This window comes from Falco peregrinus, chromosome 3 (assembly GCF_023634155.1).
Source record: "Falco peregrinus isolate bFalPer1 chromosome 3, bFalPer1.pri, whole genome shotgun sequence".
Taxonomy (NCBI): Eukaryota; Metazoa; Chordata; class Aves; order Falconiformes; family Falconidae; genus Falco; species Falco peregrinus.
In genome coordinates this window covers 49,730,481-49,749,056 of record NC_073723.1, presented here as the reverse complement: position 1 = coordinate 49,749,056, position 18,576 = coordinate 49,730,481, and the positions used below count along the sequence as shown (strand labels likewise).

Here is an 18,576-nt window from a genome sequence, read left to right as displayed (position 1 = left end):
TGGAAAATCTTTGTTTGCATAATAAAAAGCATAACCTTGATTTTCTTTGAGAAATAGCTCAAAGAAAATAGCATACAGTAGATTTTTTTCTGTTTTTCTTTAAACCATAGCTAATAATATCTTGCCTTTTAATGCCAACAGTCTGTGTCCTGCCTTGATTAAAAAAGCAGCCCTAAGGAAGCTGCACACTCTCTTACTGCACATTAAAGGACTGTGCACAGGAACTATCATATTTCATGGTGTGCTAGGCACAGGGTCGTGGAACGTGCTTGCTAACTCACCCTTGGTTCCTTTTGAGCGTGTGCGCAGCTTTTTATTTTCCCCATCTGCGTCCATCTGTAATATTAACACAAAGTCTTTAATTCATTCCTTTTGCCATTGAGGAAAAAAAAAGTCTCCAATGCTTTTTTTTTCACATTTCCAAAGCCTAGACAGTAATAGAAAGAAGAATAATCATGCCTTATTAATCTTGTCAAAGAGATAAAAAGCCATCTGTGAATATCTAGTAAATACCTAGGAGATACCTTTAATGATACAGATTTGTTTAATAAAGTGATGGTTATGACTGACTCTGTAAGGTTTAATGACAAGGTCTACAGGTGTTAGCTGAAAGCGTAAGGTTAGAACCAGCAATGCTGTATGAGTGTTGCTTTCAGCATCCACCTCCTGGAAGAAAAAAGTCCCAGAAAGCTACGGTGCCTACAGGCAACCTGCATTATTGTTGTAAGTGAAGCATATCTTAATAGCTGCATTGGAACCTGCATTTCTGAAGACTTCATCCTTAAAACCTGAAACCCTCTTGCTTGAATAGATGTATAGCTTTGAAACATTTCACCACTTAATTACTTCTTGCAGAAGTTTTGGCCAAAGAGACAGATTTGTATGAGTGTTTGGGAGAATGTAGTGTCCAGGATTGCATTTCACATTAAAAAAACCCCAACCAAATAGCCAAAAAATCCGAGCCCCAAAAACCTCAGCTGTTGCAATAAGATTTCTAACTGAAATATGAGAAACCTTTCAAGATCAGCTGTTTTCATGACACTTTTGGCTACATCTAAACCAGCGCTGGAAATATGCACCTTCTGGTCTTGGATCTGGCCCAGACCCATAATTGTAGGGGCAGGTTTTCAATCCATGGATTTTATTACAAACCCCTGAAATTCAAAGGAATTAAGATTTCATGTTCTGGTGTGGAGAGCTGCAGTGACACACAGCAGATTGTGCAACAGCGTAATTTTGACCGTGTCCAGAAAGGCAAACTCCTTTTCTTTCTAAAAGTAACTCAATTTTTACATAAGGAAGATTTCCTTACGGGGAATTTTTGTCTAGGCAAAATATCAGGAACTCTGGAATTCTTCTTCAGTCTTTAGTAGTATCTTACTATCTATCTTTGCTTTGAATCTCCATTTCCCTGTTTGTAAAATGGTGATGGTCAAACATACTGTAGATGAAGCAACTCTGATGTGCTTCTGCAGATCAATATGCAGGAACAAATGTAGACACCAGCACCTGATTTATATAACTGTGTTGGGCAATAGGTAGATGCATTCTGTGGATACCAGAAGTTGCCTATGCCTGGCATCTTTCCCTGCAAAAGGTCGCAAGATAGAAAACAATGTCAACCAAAGATCCTGTCTATTATTTCACTCTTCCTTTCTGAGCATCAGCAGAACTGATTTGCCCTACCGAGGGAAGATGCAAGAAGCTCTGTTTGTGCCTTTTTCCATTTATAGAGTTTGAAGATCTGAGGATGCTTTATTTTTAGCTGTATATGACTCAGATAACTCAGATGTTTTGAAGGTCTTATCTGAAAGAACATTGCAGAATATGACAAAATTGACCTGAGAAACAAAAAGAGTAAAGTCAGCCTTTCTAGGGCAGAAAAAACATTTTTCTAATTTCCTGTGGGTTGGTTTTTTTTTTTTTTTTCTGTTTGTTATTATATATGGTTACACTTTGTATACAACTACTGGAATCAAAATACCTATTTGCAGGAAAGAACTCAAGCATTTGAAAAGGGTATTTGTGTACTTGAAGAAGTCTAATTCTAGAACCCAGGTTAGTGATATCTGAAATGAAAATATAAATTGATCGAAATGCACCTCAAAGCCAGACAGTGTATCTTTTCTCCGTTTAAATTTACATCTGATGTTGATTATTAACAGGAAAGGAACATAAGTGGCTTGTGTTTACGTAGTGGGGCTGATGGCAGCCTTTACTTGTTACTATCCTTAAAACCTGGAGAATGAGCTTTTGCAATGTGACTGCAATGGTAATGGGAAACATGGCTCTGTTCTCTGATGCTGAGTTGTGATTGAAGGCGCTGACCTGCCATAGACTTATAATAGGGGAGCAGGTGTGGCAATGATGGACTTTAATTTCCTTTAATAAACCTTTTATGTGCCACACTTTTACTGCCATTCTATGCTCTCCAAGGTCCTGCACATAATAGGTTCATTACTTTTGATTACTATAGTCTATTGAGACAAACAACTCCAGAACACACTATATATTATGTTCAGTTAAACCAATATAGACTATTTATCCACTGTGCATTATTTCACCTGCAACTCCATAGACAAAATTAACAACATCTCCTGTAAGCTAAAACTATTAAAACCACTGGTACTCCTTTGTCATCATTTCATAATAAATACCACACCAATCACAGTGCTGCTTTTTTAATTATGAAACAAAAAGTGTCCACTGCTTCTACTGAACAGCAGTTACTTTGGTGTAAATAGCACATTGCATTGTGATGAGTATTTCAAAACTGCACAATGAGTGAAAACCAACAATAAAATCAATTCAGGTGATTTTTCTATTGATTTTCTTTCCTTGTAATAATTTGAAACTATGAGAGATGTTTAATCAACTAAACCCTAAAATTTATAGGACTATTTAGCCTGGTGCTTACAACATATTAAAATACTGATCAAGTCTGTGTTGCATAGAAAACACCTTAACTTACAAAATGTCCCATGCAGTAACTTGAAGATTATACAAAAGTAACTGAAAAAAACTGTGAAATCTTTTAAGTGTGTCAGCAAAAAGACATGTTTTGCTCAAAATTTAAATGTAATATCTTCGGGGTTTGATAGTCCTTTCAGAGGCAGACTGATGCTGAAAAAAAAGTGAACAAAGTTTCTGCCTTCTGATTTTAATCTAGTGATTGTTTTACATGAAATTACAGTCACAGATGATCAACAAGGAGTATTCAAACTTTTAAATCACCAGTGGAACAACAAAACCATTAAACTGTAAGTGAGAAATTCCATCCAAAGTTTTTATAGAGAATTGTTTTCAGGGTTTCAATTTGAGAGACATATCTTTTTACTGCTGTATACTGTAAAGACTGGATGGATTCTGGAAGGTGCTTCATGATCTCAAAGCTGGGGATGGTCAGCCCTCTCTCCCAGTACATACGTCATCTTGAGACAAGAAGCCACAAGGGATAAAGAGAATGGTTATATCTGCACAAAATCCTCACACTACTGATGTTTTTAGTCATCAGGACCATTAGGATAATATCTAAATGCTTGCCAGGAAAATATTACTGGGAGTTATAGTCCCATATTTTTTAAGGGCAAGCTTCACAAAACCCCCCAAGTAAATAGTGCAATTAATTCAGCTTTATTATTGTGTCTTATACCTAGATTATGTGATTTGATGGGTTTAGAACCCATCTAAACATTTCCCTTTCTAAATTAGTTGAAAATAGCTAATGGACTCAAAAGGAATTAATGGAAGATACACAGTTGGAAACACAGTGACAGAGAGGTAGCATCTATGCAATCCCAAATCATTGGGCAAGCAGGCTAAGAAATAAAAGTTTGCTTTAGAATTGCTTCAGATATGCCCTGTTTCTGTGATTTGGAAATCTGAGAATGTCAATGTTGAATAATTTTTTGAAAGCATGTTCCAACAAATCTCCCTAAGTTTATGAATTCTTTCTCTCTGACTTTGTGAATTTCAGTTTGATCTTCCCTGCACCTTTCCTTCAGTCTTGGTTGAGACTTAAGGGTAAGTCAATAACTAGATCCCAGAAAACTGACTGGAGTCACCAACTCTACCACAAATCCTGCTTGGCAGAAACAGGAGTAACTTTCTCTGTGACTGCTTCAGAGTATTCATGTAGCTCCAGATGAATTTATTGGTGGAATAGCAGCAATCATACTTTCTGAGCAAACTATTTCATAGTTCCTAGCTGCAGAAATCAAATGTTATTTCTTCTGTTTGTACCATCCCACTGCAGTCAGCAGACTCAAGAGCAGCACCTGGAAATACTTCCCTGAGTGAGAGAATCAGGATTTGGCTCTGAGTTTGGGTTTTTGTGTGCCTGGAGTCTATCTGTGCACATGTGCATGTACTGATATTATAATGGGATCCAAGAATATGACGAACAGCTGAAAATAGGGCATGTGCACTAAGTGATAATAATAACAATAATAATAATAGCAACCATTTCAGTTTACTTGCACATTTTAAATTCTGGATTTCAGAAACAAAATTGATACTGCTATCTTGGTAAGATAGTTTTACAGCATATTACTGTCAAATAAACTATGACTTGGGGAAGCTAGTGCTGCTGACATAGGTAGAAGTGAAATACACCTCCTAGAAAGAGCTATTGTAAGAGCTATGCACTTTCTAATTTCTATTGTAATCTTTGTACAAGCAAGACTTTCCTTGAGTGGGTTTCACACTGCTGGAGCAGCACTCGGTTTCCTTTTGTGTAACTAGTTAGAGGAAAAGAAATCATTGGTTTATCCAGAGGTAAGGACTATAAAAGTTGATATTTGTGATTTTCCAACTAAAAGTTACACCTGATTTTCAAAATGAAATTTGGCAAACAATTTCTTCAGGACAAACCTTAAGTGATCCTGAGAGTTCTGAAAAAAAAGAATCACTTTTTTCTACTATTTTTAATTTGAAAACTACTTAGATTTGTATAGAGGCAATAGCCACATCTGTCACTAGCCTAATGAACTTAGCCAGAAAAAAACTACAACACAAATCCACCCTCAAGTCTTAAACACAAGTCACAAACTTGAAAGTTGAAGTCAGAAACCACTAAGCACTGCAAACCTGTCTGTGCTGTGCTGTGCCCCAAGGTGATACGACACTACATGTGCCTCTCCCTACAACAAAAAATACCCTCAGAGCAAGCTTTTCAGTGCTTTGGTACTCATATTTTAATGTTTCTTTTCAATAACTTGTATAAGAATCTAACAAATAAGAAGAGAATAATCATGAAGAAAAAGATACTTTAAAGCAAGATTTCCTGTAGCCTGGCCAGAAGCATGGAGCACTGTTTGGCTCTCTCTGTGTATATGTGTGCTGACTGCATCTTTCTGTCAATCCACGACAGCTTTTTTTAATACGAAGCATTAATGGCAGACTGACGGTGAGAAGTATGGTGCAAGAAGGAAATCCAAAGTACACATACAGCAACTTCTAGATAAAGCTTATATATTCTGATTACTGACAGTAAAAAAGTTCAAACTCTAAAGTCAAAATTTTTAGGAACATTGCTTGTACTGTGGTTAAAGTTTCTTGCTCTTTTTTTTTTTTAATAACATGTTAATTGTCAGAAAGGAGAATAAATATTTATAAAATAGATGTTTTTAAAGATTTTTAATAAAAATATGCGTTCTTTTGTGATTTTTATTATTGTTAACCAAGGAGTCATCTTTATTTTTGAAACTTTTGCTTTAGTTTACACAATGTTATTCCTGATTTCTCTAGGAGAAACTTGAATAACATGGAGATCATTGGTTCAGATGTATTAATTTCTCATGAACTAAAATAAGTAAGTACATTTATTGAATACAAACTTTAAAGCATGTTTATAACACGTATAAATCATCAACAATTTTGCATTTTATAGTGTGGTCAAATGGCATACATATTTTTGAGAAATGTATTTTTTTTACATTGAGGTCACTACTTGAAAATATGCAGCGACAAAATAAACCTTAAATCAGAGGCAGGCTTGAATAGCTTTGTAATGAGGATGATTTATTTTGATTCTCACTTCTGATTTCTGAGTTGTCACTGCTGTTGTATACTTCATCCATGCAACTTTGCACAACTGGCAGTGCTGAATATAAACCAAAGCCATATGTTTATTTCCTTTTGCCAAACGACTACAGCAAATAGTTCTATTATTCCCTTAGGTAACCAACATGTGCCAAGTATTTCTATTAGTCTTCTTTACCAAGGCTTTAGAGGGCAGAGTCACAGCTTTATGAAATTAAGGGGCAACTGCTAGCTTTTTAAATTTAGAGAAAAATTATATAGTCTACCACACTGAAATGCAGCTCAACACAAGCTGATGTGTAATTCTACTTTCTTGAGGCTTTTTTTCCTGGATTTCTATTTTTGATGTTCAGTGTCTTATCACTATTTTCTGGGCTATGATGTACTAAATATAATTTTTTAGAAAAAAGAAAGTGTCAATATTCAAAAAGAAAAAAATTATTTGACACCTTGATATCTTTTACAAATACACAAAAATTTTAATCCCACTGATACATAGTTTAAAAAATCTCAATAGGTATTAAAAAAAAAAATCACGAGTAAGATATCCTTCACAGGTTAAATTTAAGCAGCTCATTATGAAATACATTCTCACTCCTGGAGTCATATAGATTTAAAAATAATTGTGTTCCTGTCTGTATGTAATGCTAACAGAGTGGAGCTCTAAAATTTAAAAACGAAATTTTCTAGGTATTTACAAAGATTTATATATTTTTCAATTGTTCGGTATTGTTATACCTGATTGTTGAAGACTGCTGTTCTTAAAACAGCAGATGCTATGAGAGGAAAAGTCTTTGCGCACGAGACACTACACATGAAACCACATAGTATTCTAGTACTAATAGATAGATATATTTTGACTCAAATTCATTTTTGTAAAGAAATTATCCCACCTTTGTGTGTTTCCAGGTGAAAATATGTGCAGATTCCAAAGGACCAAATTCGTCACTCAGCCCAGGATGCCTTGCCTGATTTAACAGATAATCCTGAAATTCATTCTCTGGAAAAAAATAAACAAAAACAAAAAAACAAAACAACAAAAGAAAAAAAAGCAACAGCTATACTAAATAAAGCATAGATGAAACAGGACATTCTTTAAATCAAATGGGCAAATAATCCAGGTGTGTTGTTTTCTTGTGCGGTTTTTCAAAGATGTGGTATAAAGGTATCAATGATGCTTCTTAAAGGCAGAAAGAATAGCAGTTTTTCTTTTGTTGTTGTACTTCCTTTATATTGTTAACACCCTTTCTGATGACTTATAAAATAGACCTACTCTAAGAAAAGTTTTTCTTCTTGCACAGACAAAAATCCATAGTTTCTCTATGTAGAAATCCTTAGCCAAATGTTTTTTAGTGCATCAGAACCCCTTTGACTGAATAGGATGGTTCAGTACAAGATGTGAAATAAATGAGAAGCATTCTAAAATATTTTAATAATAGCAGAAAATCGCATCGTTTTATTTTTTTCTGATTTTGAATATCAAAGTTTAAAGTTTGGCAAACTGATAATGTTCTCACCATAAGCAAACTGAAGGACATCCTTGACATTTCTCCATGCTCAATTTTTCTTCCTTTCTGTGGGGAAACTCCTGCTGAATCAATAGTAACAGCAATGGAAGAGCTGCAGAAGTTTAGATCTGAGTGTACAATACTAAGGGACATGTATTCAGAAATAATGAATACCCAAACCCTTCGGACATTTAAAGCTGTAGGCACTTGCAACTGGGGAAATCTGGCCATAAGCAGTTATTATGGGCAGGCTTTATTTCAGCATCACTCCTGCCACTAGTGACCTAAATATAAAAATTTTACAATCACTTGCAATTTCAGAGGTCCTTTTCAAATAGTATCCAGTGTATTTAGTAAAATAGATCAATTCATTCCATATATTCTGATTATAAAAAAGTTTTCAGACAAACTTTTGGAACTTGAAGGTGAAGCTTTAAGTGTTCATTTAATGATATCTGATGAAGTTTTGTCAGGAAAATGTGTAATGTTACATTTCAGCAACTGGAAAGGCTCATTCTAAACAGATTCTCCGGAAAGCTTGAGTTTATTGAGTGACTAATTTCTGCTTCCGTCCCAATAGAGAGAATATTAGTTGCATCCCATCAATAACTTTTAATTAAAATAAATACACTTTTATCAAACAGCAAAACAGACAACAGATGCAAGATGATGAAGAAGGGAGAAAACCCAGAACAAAACAGTCCGATATTGAAAAGATTTTTAAAGTTGTTTTCTAGCCAATATGTTGCTGGAAAAAGATTTTGTTTATCCTCAAAGGCCTCTTTCCCCATTATTCTATTTCAATATCCATGAAAAAAACCCAAAAGGAGTCTTAAAGCTTTCTACCTGTCTCTTCCTCTTTGTTCAAAAATACTAATCTAAAACAAAAGATCTCTAAGAATAGCTACAATAGTGAACAAAGCTCTTTTTAAAGCCTAAAACTTAGCAGCTTTTTGTCTAAAATCCTATCATGTTATGTATTTATTAGCAATATATTTTTCATTTATTTTCTCAAAGCTTGCCAATAAAGAACTGAATCACATAAGGGAGTAGCTGTAAACCCTTTCAGTTCCCTAATGTCAAACTCATTAGCATCCGAATAACCACACAGCAGCACATCATCTGCACAATTGCAATTTTTTACTACTTTTAATAGCGTTTCTCAAAGGGCTCATTTTCAACTTTCTTCAGTGGTTAGTTGGTTCTCTGGGGAAAAGGAGCTTCCTGACGCTCACAGCTTCCACTCAACAACCAGGCCGTTTGCTGTCAGAAGCATCAGCCCTCTGCCCTAACCCCATCTGCTGTCTCTCTCATCCTAAGGGACCGAGAGTTAAGACAGCACAGCTGAGATCCACTTGGAAAAGTGCACAAAGGACAGGAAAATATACAAAACTTTTCACATTTAACTTTACATAATAAGCTAATACATTGAAAATCCTTCTTTTAAGAGAAGGAGTCTGGGCTGGGTAGGGGCTGAGGGGCAGGTTTTAAAATTGTGCTGGAAAACTACATGCAACAGTGTATTTGCTATTTTACTCCCATCTGCCTTGCACGTGACACCATCAGATAGCTTTGTAAAGCAGACAGTGCTATAGCAGGACAAAAGCAAGACTTCATATAAAGCACAAAATATGAACCCCTCTTCTGTGAGTAACGGCAACAGAAGTTACTAGTTAGTAGGTTTAAATGTGCTGTTTTCTATTTTTTCACTTAACAGGTTGCTGGCTGCCGTACAACTGATTCGTGGGTGAGTACCCACATTTGAAGATACGTGTTTCATAAAAAGTCTAATACAATGTCATGCATCTGTCATGCTATAAACAGGGTGTGTAGTGTGTGTAGGATTATGCTGTGTCATGGGATGTGGCATACCCCTAATGGAATATAAATTATGTGTCACCCCCTGTCCACACTCCAAGCAACAACATACATTTCAAATATAAGTGCTGGGATCTGATACTTCAAGAAGCAAACAAGAGTTAGTGCTGATTTCACAGTAACATCAAGATCTTACACAATAAGTTACTGAGAAACACTTTATTTTAGTATATTTTATGAATTATAAATTCATATAATTTTATGAATTATAAATTCAATGCCAGATTTTGAGGCATTGTTAGAAGTGCAGATAGAAGTCTGCAGTGCCAACTGCAAAAATTAAAATCTCAGCCTCAAGAGCCCATAAGAACATCTATGTTATTGATGGCTTTGATGATAAGGTTTTTGTTGATTGTAATCAGGTAGAACTAATTCACTTATTTGTCAACAAAGGTTCTTTGATGGTATCACTCTTGTTAAGTCCACATCTGTCTTCATTTGGCCCCATGTATTCAAAACTTGCATTAACTTATTTGTCTGTTTATTGAAGAGTTCAAAAGGATTTACAGACAGCAAAATATGCATGCACTTCAACTCCCCACATGTCTGAACAGATTTTTTTTTAATCCTGAAGGTGAAATTTGCCTGCCTGCAAAGAAAAACTTCCCCAGCACCTTAATTCAACCAGAATAATAAACTTTACAAACCCACAAAGATGGAATAAATGAGTTGCCTGATTTGTCAGTGTAATGGTTCAGTGAAGTCACCTGGAACCTTTGCAATCCATCCTTTGGTTTATAGCCATTTCCAGTGCAACATGATTTTCTACTGACTCTGAAGTGCCATCCTACTGAGATCCATGAGTCATACCAGGATCCTGATGTGAATCACTATTTGGGCCCTGATCCTCAACATCAGATGTGTGTGACAATCCCCTTCAAGCAACTGTTCTTGTTGACCCATTGTCTATGGGTAGAAGTCCACTCATTCAGGTCAAATTACTAGAGAGTTCCTGAGGATTTAATAAGCAGAAAAGACATATTGTACAGTCAGGAATTATCTCACCAGACATCTGAGGTTGTTTTCTCAGTCAGAATTGCAGTACACAAAGCTGTACTACATCTGTAAAAGATTCTAACCCCTTTTTTGAGCATAATGGATAGAATTTCCAACAGATGAATTCTATTTTCTCTCATTTAGCACATCACTAGTTGATATACTGCAAATATGAAAATGAAAAATCACAGCAGTTTGTGATTTGTTAACTCAAAATGGAAGTAATAGCTAAGGAAACAAAATCCAATGTGGTCACCATTATGATCCCTGAATATTTTTCATGTTTCTACAGTGAAAGTGATTTCTCTTTTTCAAGATAAAATAATGCAACATATTTTGTATTTGAGGAAAAAATAATATGTGAAAGCAAAAGATGCCATTATAAACAAATGAAGATATATTGAGCTCTTGACTGCAGTCAGATCTTTAACCTGCACAGGCTGAAGTATGTAACTTTACGCACTGTTCTGCACAAACTTAGGTGTCACCTCAGTGAGATCCTTAACCACATGTGTAATTTCAGTACATGACTGAACAAATTAATTTCATTTGTTCTTATGCTTCACTTTAACACCCTCAGTGCAGTACACATGGGTAGTCTTGGAAATCTGAAGGAGTCTACTTGGAAACACCATTTTTATATAATTTGAGCTTCAGAAAGGAATTTCCCTTGGGCAGAGTACTCCTCTTCACACTTATTACTATTAAGTGCAGAGTACACACGAAAGAGAATTATTGCTGCTCCAACTACTGTATTTTGTTTCCCAGCTATTAAACTAAACTTTACCTCACCTAGTTCTACCCTGAAATGAACAGGAGGTCACGTTACTAGTGCAAGACAGTCTGGTAGCACAGGTAGTAGTCCTTCCAGTACCTGTAAAAACACATCCCTTGCACTCGTCCTCTGTTTTAAACAGGGCAGTAATACCAATGCCATGTGCAAGATCATATTTCTCCCAGCAGAAGGGTTTAACTTTCACCTGATTTAAGCAACAAACTATCCCTCAAAGATGCCTGAGGCTTTGCTGTAATTAACATAACTGCATTTAGATGCTATTCATGACCAATAATTCCAACACCTTGTGGAAAAAAAAAAAAAAAAAAAAAAAAAAGGTTGCATGCTGTAAACATTATAAACATATTCAAATAAGCTTAACACAATCTGCCATGCTTATTTCTGCCTAGATCATGGACCAGCGAAATGGTTAATGCAAATGGATTTATAATTTGCTTTGGGGGGCTAGTTTCTTCTCCTTATTTATTAGCCCAGCTGATGGGGCAGATTTGATGAGGCACTTCTGGAATAATTGAGTCATCACACAAAGAAGGCTGCTAGCATTCAGAGTGGTTTTATCAGCAGCAAGCAGGCCTGATTACTGACAATTACACTCTGATCCGGTGATGGAGGAGAAAGAGCCAACGAGTGGGAAATGTCCGTGTTTCTATCCAGGAATAATTTCTACATTCATTTTACATGCTAAGTGTTTCCTATCTCTGCATAATAAACTGTAAACAGGAATAGATGGCACAATGTCCCTTAATATTTCCTGGTAATGAAGACACAAATGTACAGTGAGTGCTGATAAATATAGATGAAACATAAGCTATTCTCTGAGTCTGTATTGTTACCTTTAAAATAAATGCATTTTGGTGGTAAAAGCATAATCATAGCTAATGCAAAAAAATGACAGAAGATTGAAGCTGTCCTTGTAACTACACAGAAACTTTGTAAAAGTCCTGTTAATCACTGCTGCTCTAGAGGCTCATAAGCTGAAGGTGATACACTGGAAAGAACATCATTTTGTTTCTCAATAGTCAACTATGTAGGAACTCCTTTGCTTTGACACAGTAAAGGAGAGCAACGGCAGTGACCTCCATTAACACTTCAGGAATAGAGCACATCTCAATGCTAAACTGAAAAACAACAAAGCTGGTCTTAGAAGACATCTTCACTATGACAAATTCTCATTTCCCTCTCATCAGCCTTAAGATAGTGTTTATAATGAGTAATAGAGCTAGACCGTAGATTTCATGAGTTGTGTTTAGCAATGTATTATTGCCTTTAGGGCATTATTTTTTTGGCAACCAAGGTGCTGTAAAATGTCAGTTATTAACAAAATGCTGAAAGCAGAACTTTGGAAAAATCTGTTTCTTCAGGAAAGAAACAAGACAGGAAAAAACATGGAAACAAACATACTGAGGAGTTGAAATGTAATTTTGTTTGTTGATAGGCAATTACAGATTTCAGCTGGAAAATGTTAATGCCTTAGTCTAGGGAGAGTTTTTCTTTTTTAGAGTTGGTCAGGCATGAAACACTGAATAATAAACTTCTGCATGCTTGTTTATTCCTTTTCCTTTTTTAAACTAATTCATAGCTTCAAAAGGCCTAAAAGTTATTCTCTGTTCTTCTGCTGTAACTATGGTAACTATGTTTCATTAAAGTAGCCACTTAACTTCAAGGCTTGTGTTACAATGATATGCATTATTTTGAGTAAAACCACACCATAACAACCTTATGATTTCAGAGCAATTTTAAAAGAAAAGTTCAAAGAGCATGCATCATTGACTCTGGAACACAGGGTTTGTTTTCTTTTAAAACATGTTTACTCTTTTTTTCAGCCTGGATGACTTTTCCTGCATGGAGCCATCTCTGTTGTCAGGTTCTGCGGGGTGGCGAAGGGATTGCTACTGGCTTCAGCAAAAGATGACCATGTTACGCTCATCAAAGAGGTGCTTAGTAGTTGCAGGACTGAGGCCAGTGGGAGACCTCTGAGCACAGAATAAGTAAGAGCAGCAAAACCGTGTCATTTTAAGTACTCTGTTACAACTTTTTTCAGCATCAGGAAGGTTCTGGTCTGGCTCTGTTATTGCTACACACCTGCTGTTTATCCACCAGTGTTACAGTCCTTGTACCATACATGGTTTCCAGCAAGCTAGTCAGGAGCCAAGGGGTTTGAAGGGCAGTTTTATGGGGGTGCTGTTATGGTTGCATGGGACGCCTACAGAAGTGCTGGAGCTGATTAGGTTCAGTAAAAGTGGTCACTTCTCCAATACTTACAGGCTTTACTAAATTCCTTCCCTGTGATTTTTGACTGTTCCAGCCAAATTTTTTGGGACTGATTTAATAGCCCAGATTAGGACATCACAATTCTTATGCTGGACCAAACCCATGGCTAATTAGGTCATTGAACATTCTCAGACATGGAGTCAAAAGGAACAACGAACCTAAAAATATAAACTATTTTTATAAAAAGAAATACAACTACTATTCTGCTATCCTGTGCATTCACCCTCCCCTTTCTGAACAGCAAGCTGTCTTCATTAAGCATGACAGACATGTCCCAAGAAAGGGAAAGTCACACAAAGGGAAGTGTGCCTTCCCTCAACATGCAAATCACATATGTTCATTAACTTCAAGAGTGCCATGTGAAGTACAGTCTGCCACCATCTAAAAGACTTGTAATGACCCTAACTGCTAAAGATAATGGGGCTTGCTTGCACTACACTGCCCTGAAGATCCTGAAGATGCTGAAGAGCACAGGAAAACCAAACCAAGAACAAAAATACCACCTGCAAATCAAAGTAGTAAAGAATATGCAAAAAAAAAAGGCTAATGATTGTCAGATACCAAAATGTGCATGTTAAATGTTCACTGGGACAGACTTCTTATCTGAAAACATTTCTCATTTCTCTCAGCAAATGTTTGTCAGGTGTGAGGAGCAAGGGAAAGATTCTTCAGTCTGTTCAAAGTACATTAAGAGGCCAGTGGCACCAGGGATGGTGGTTTAAATTCTCTTTTCAGAGCTTTTTATGATTCCAGAGTGGGGCAAAGGTTATTTCCTAAAATGATACCTGTCTTCTGTGGTAGACACAAACAGAAGGCACTGTGATTGAGCTAATAATTCGGAAAAAAGGGATTCTGGAACTCTCTTCCTGCCTCTGCCACTGATCTATTCTGTGACCTTCAGCAAGTCTCTTCACCTTTCAGCTAAATGCAGACAACGATGTAGAGTGCTGTGAAGTGCTTTTGTGCATTTCTAACCATGCTTTAAGGTAATGAATATTATTTTCACCCTCATGTGTTCAATTTAATAGCCTGCTCATGCTTTCACTTCCTCTGAAACTCAACCTGATACCTCAAGCGTATGCTGTTACTTGGGATTTCCAAGAAAAAGTTTTCTCTTTCTTTTCAAGCTTTTTTACTTAAAAAAAACCAACAAAAACAAAACAAACAAAAGAACAAATAAAAAAGGACAATTCTGAGAAAAATGGGGACTAACTAATGCATGGTGAATGGCAAAATAATTTTAAATACATTTCTCATCTCTCCTAACATTAGGCAATCCAGAGATATCTGTCCTCTTGCAATGTCAAGTCTTTATTTAAAAATCTGTTTCACTTGTTTTCCTATAAAAAGAATCATTCTCCTAGGAAAGATCTTTAACCATTTTGCTTTGAATGTTTTTGTTCTCAATGTTACTGAGTTAAAAATAACACTACAGAAACACATCTTTGTAATATTACTTTATATTGGTAAAATAATACTAATACATTATTCATCCTATTGCAGCAAATTTGACTTGAGCAAGATGAAAAATGTGATCCTATGGAGAGATGGCTTACAAACTTTATAACTTTAAACACAGTTACCCTTCAGAGTCCCTAGTGTAAGCCTGGATCCTTTGAAAACAACCAGAATGCTGTCATGGACTTTAATAATGCATGTTATTTGCATGTGAAAGCACTCACATGCACATTATATTAAGCACACAGGTATATAAAGATACAGTCCTGGCCAGAAGATCTTACAAAGTAAGATGACTAACTATTTTGGATATGACAGTTGTAAATAATAAACAACAGTTTAGAAATTAAAGTAGCATAGTAATGAAATTATACTATTTTAGTTGATCGTTATGTCACTCTTGATAAGTAGGCCTGTATCAGGTGTCTGGTTATATATGTAATAGGCTGGCTTGTTGTTTGGATGTCAGATTAAATCATGGGTTATGCCTCTTCTGTTGGCACCTCAAATACCAAGATGCGTGCAGGGAAAGGGGTGGGCTAGGGGGCAGCTTTCATGCTCAGGGTGTAATCCTTTCTTTCATATGCTGTGTCAACCTACCCCAGGAGACAGATTTTTGTTTTCTTTTGAAGAGGTCTATGTCGTGTTGCATCAGAACTATGTCCTGGTACAAGAAGTAGTAGCTGTGACTTTTAAATAATCAGCCTCACTAAAGGTGCCGTTATGGCAACCAACAAAGTTCTACCTTAAATCATTTTGACAATGCATTCTCTGCGCTGCCCATGGACTTGGAGGGTGTCCTCAAAACATTCAAAGCTGGGACAATATTCATGGTTAACAAAAGTCCAGAAGCAGCCAAACAGGTGTGTACTTCTCTCAGAAAAGACCTTTTTAAATAGAAGACCTTTTGTACACTAGTTCTATCCTAGGCCCCTTTTAGGGGCCACACCTGAGAGAGAAAGTGAATTATCAATGACATTTTTTTAAAGAATCAGTGGTTTAACACTAATTTCTAATCAGATCCTACAGAAAGGAACAGCTCGCATGGCAGCTGTACTTTTCCCAGGGTTAATTACCTTTCACTGCTCTCTACTAATGAGTCAGCTGTTCCTGTCATCACACAACTACACTGTGTTCATCTGTAGCTCTTGCTGTGGACAAACACAGTAGCTAGAGCCCTGTTTACAGATTGGCGAGGTTTGTTGTGCAAAGAATTTGCAAAGCAGTTTAAAAAAAGAATACATAAAACTCCTTCCATTTCCATGCCTCTTTTCATGGAAACAATTGTATTTTTCAGGTAAACACCATGTTCTCAAGGTTAATAAATTAGTGGACAAGACTAGAAAACTAAGGACATGAAAAGTAATAAAAATTCATTTTTTTTGTAATATTGCATAATAGTTTATATGAGGAAGATTAGATCTGTGTAGCTATCTAGCTTGTCTTACACGATTGTTGGGTGAGGATGTTTATGTCTTGCTGGTCTGTGAACTAGAAAACTTTATAAAATACTGTTTTAAGCAACAGGATAGATAATAGTGCAAAAAATAATGCACTTAAGGAAAGAGTTTTTATTATTTTTATGACAAAATCTAATGAGACAATGATATAAGGCTTTCAGTAACCCGCTAATGTTTTTACATAATTCTAGAAGGTGATTCAACAGCAAGCAAATAGAACACATCATTTTCTAGCTGAGGTGAACAGGATGTATTCTTTATAGCCATATAAGATCTAGTGATCCTCATGCATCACTTTAATGTGTCCTCCTTAAGGAATGTATAAAACTTGGGGGATATTTAGAAAGGCTAACTTTAATAACAGGGAGGGGAATCATACCTAGCTTCCTTTTATTGGGAAGAAAATTAGGGCATGGGTTCTGCTATGGCAGCAGTGGGCACCTACAATTAGTCACTAGTGGTTACTCCAGCTTTCTCATGGGAGGCTACAAAGACTCTGGCTAAAGATGGGCATTGTGACAGAGCTTCCAAAGGTCAAGTCCTGTTTGGGTCAGCAATCAGGAAATGTTTGTTTTTCATATAACCAAGGCAGAACTCTAAGCTGGCACTCTCTTCAAAACACGATTCTATGCTAAAACTGACGATATGGAGGTTGCCCTGATTTTAGCAGATTTCCTTGGGATAAGATCCACAGGTGTTAGCAGGGAAAGTAAATTTTCACCATACACCAAAGCAACACCACACAGTACACGCTATGTGAGATTGAGCTCAACTACTTACAGCTGTGTCTGCAACTGGCCCATTCATGAAGATACTATTTGAGGCTGAATGTCTTGCTGGGTGTTACATGAGATAATGGTTAATTGACAAATCTAAAGCAGGAATATAGTCATCTGAATATAATGACGGAAGAAGAAACTTAAGCTTTCCAGGTCCAGGTTAATCTTGTAGGACTGGCAGCTCAAATTATGATAAATTTGTTTTTGAAGATGCCAAGGCAGAAGTACCATGGGATTCCAAGGGATTACTTGAATAGTCATTTGAGAAATGAGTAGTATACTTTCCTTTGAACATTGCTGTAACGCACCACCTCTTTCTCATAGGGGCCTTAAGTTCTGTAAACTGTATTGGCAACGTGGGACACTCTAAGCAATGAGAAAACGCGACCAGTGTGGTTATGGTCTTTTAGAAGGCAGATATGTATTTATTGCTCTGTTAGAATCGATTCTCCTGCTTGGTTTTGGAATTTTGTGTGATAGTTAATTTCCTAAAGGTGCATTAACTGAGCTTAATCATTCACATAAACCTCTGATCACTCAGGTCAGGCCAGGGAAAACTTAGTATGTAATGCCCATTTTGCCTCAGATTCTCCCTCTGCTCAAGAGATTATGCATTCTTCCAACGCAGTATCTCATTCAAATTTAATCTTATTTTAGGGATAACAGAGCCATTCTCCATCTCCTCAGAGGTCTTCACATGTTACTGGCTTGCCTTTTCTTGAGTTCTCAAAAGGAACATTACACCTTCTTCATCCACAGGCAGAAAAACCAGGAACAGGTCCTCTCCATTTGGTGAATACAAAAACCTAACCCTTGGGACTGAGTCTCACCCTTTCCTGAGATGCAGTCTGATTAACTTGAATTCTGTCAGTAGCAAGGCTTACTAGCTCTCTGTTAGAAGTAGACTTCATGCTGCATGCTGAAGCAACTGGTATACTACAAGACAGCTTCTCCAAAGAGCCTATTGGGTTGATGATAGTTCTACTGTGGGGATCCCTCTTGGAGGTTCAGGAGGGAGGAGGCATACCAGAAAGTATCTCTGAAAAAATTAGGGCCCAAAATCATATCTTCTATACTGTCCCTACTTAAAAACTTGACTTCTTTACTTTTAAAATATCATCAAAATTGCCCTGCAACTTTTAAATTTAAAAGACAGGGATAATCATGCAGCTAACAAATAAATACCCAAATCCCACAAATAAATAGGGAAGCAAGCTGTATGACCTGAAGGGTGTTCACAATGCTGAACTTGCTGTTTGAAGACTGGCAATCATTGATTGAAAGCAACTTGCACTTCTTCAATATTACAGTGTTATTTCCTATGATCACAAAATAGTAGCACATTATATACATTAATAACAATAAAAATGAGTGGTATTACTAATGTT

At 36.4% G+C, this 18,576-nt stretch overlaps 1 protein-coding gene across 3 annotated transcripts in view; it reads right to left on the bottom strand.

The window, feature by feature from the left end:
- Nucleotides 1-18,576, bottom strand: part of ST18 (ST18 C2H2C-type zinc finger transcription factor) — a 101,142-nt gene that overhangs the window by 68,500 nt on the left and 14,066 nt on the right. For all 3 annotated transcript variants that reach the window (XR_003556153.2, XM_027792469.2, XM_027792470.2), the window contains exons 2-3: nucleotides 6,936-7,042; nucleotides 282-336 (exon numbers count right to left, since the gene is read on the bottom strand). Coding sequence is in view for 2 of the 3 variants with exons in the window: in XM_027792469.2 (XP_027648270.1) it covers nucleotides 282-336 (55 nt within the window). In the remaining variant the exon portion in view is untranslated. The remainder of the gene's footprint in view (nucleotides 1-281; nucleotides 337-6,935; nucleotides 7,043-18,576) is intronic.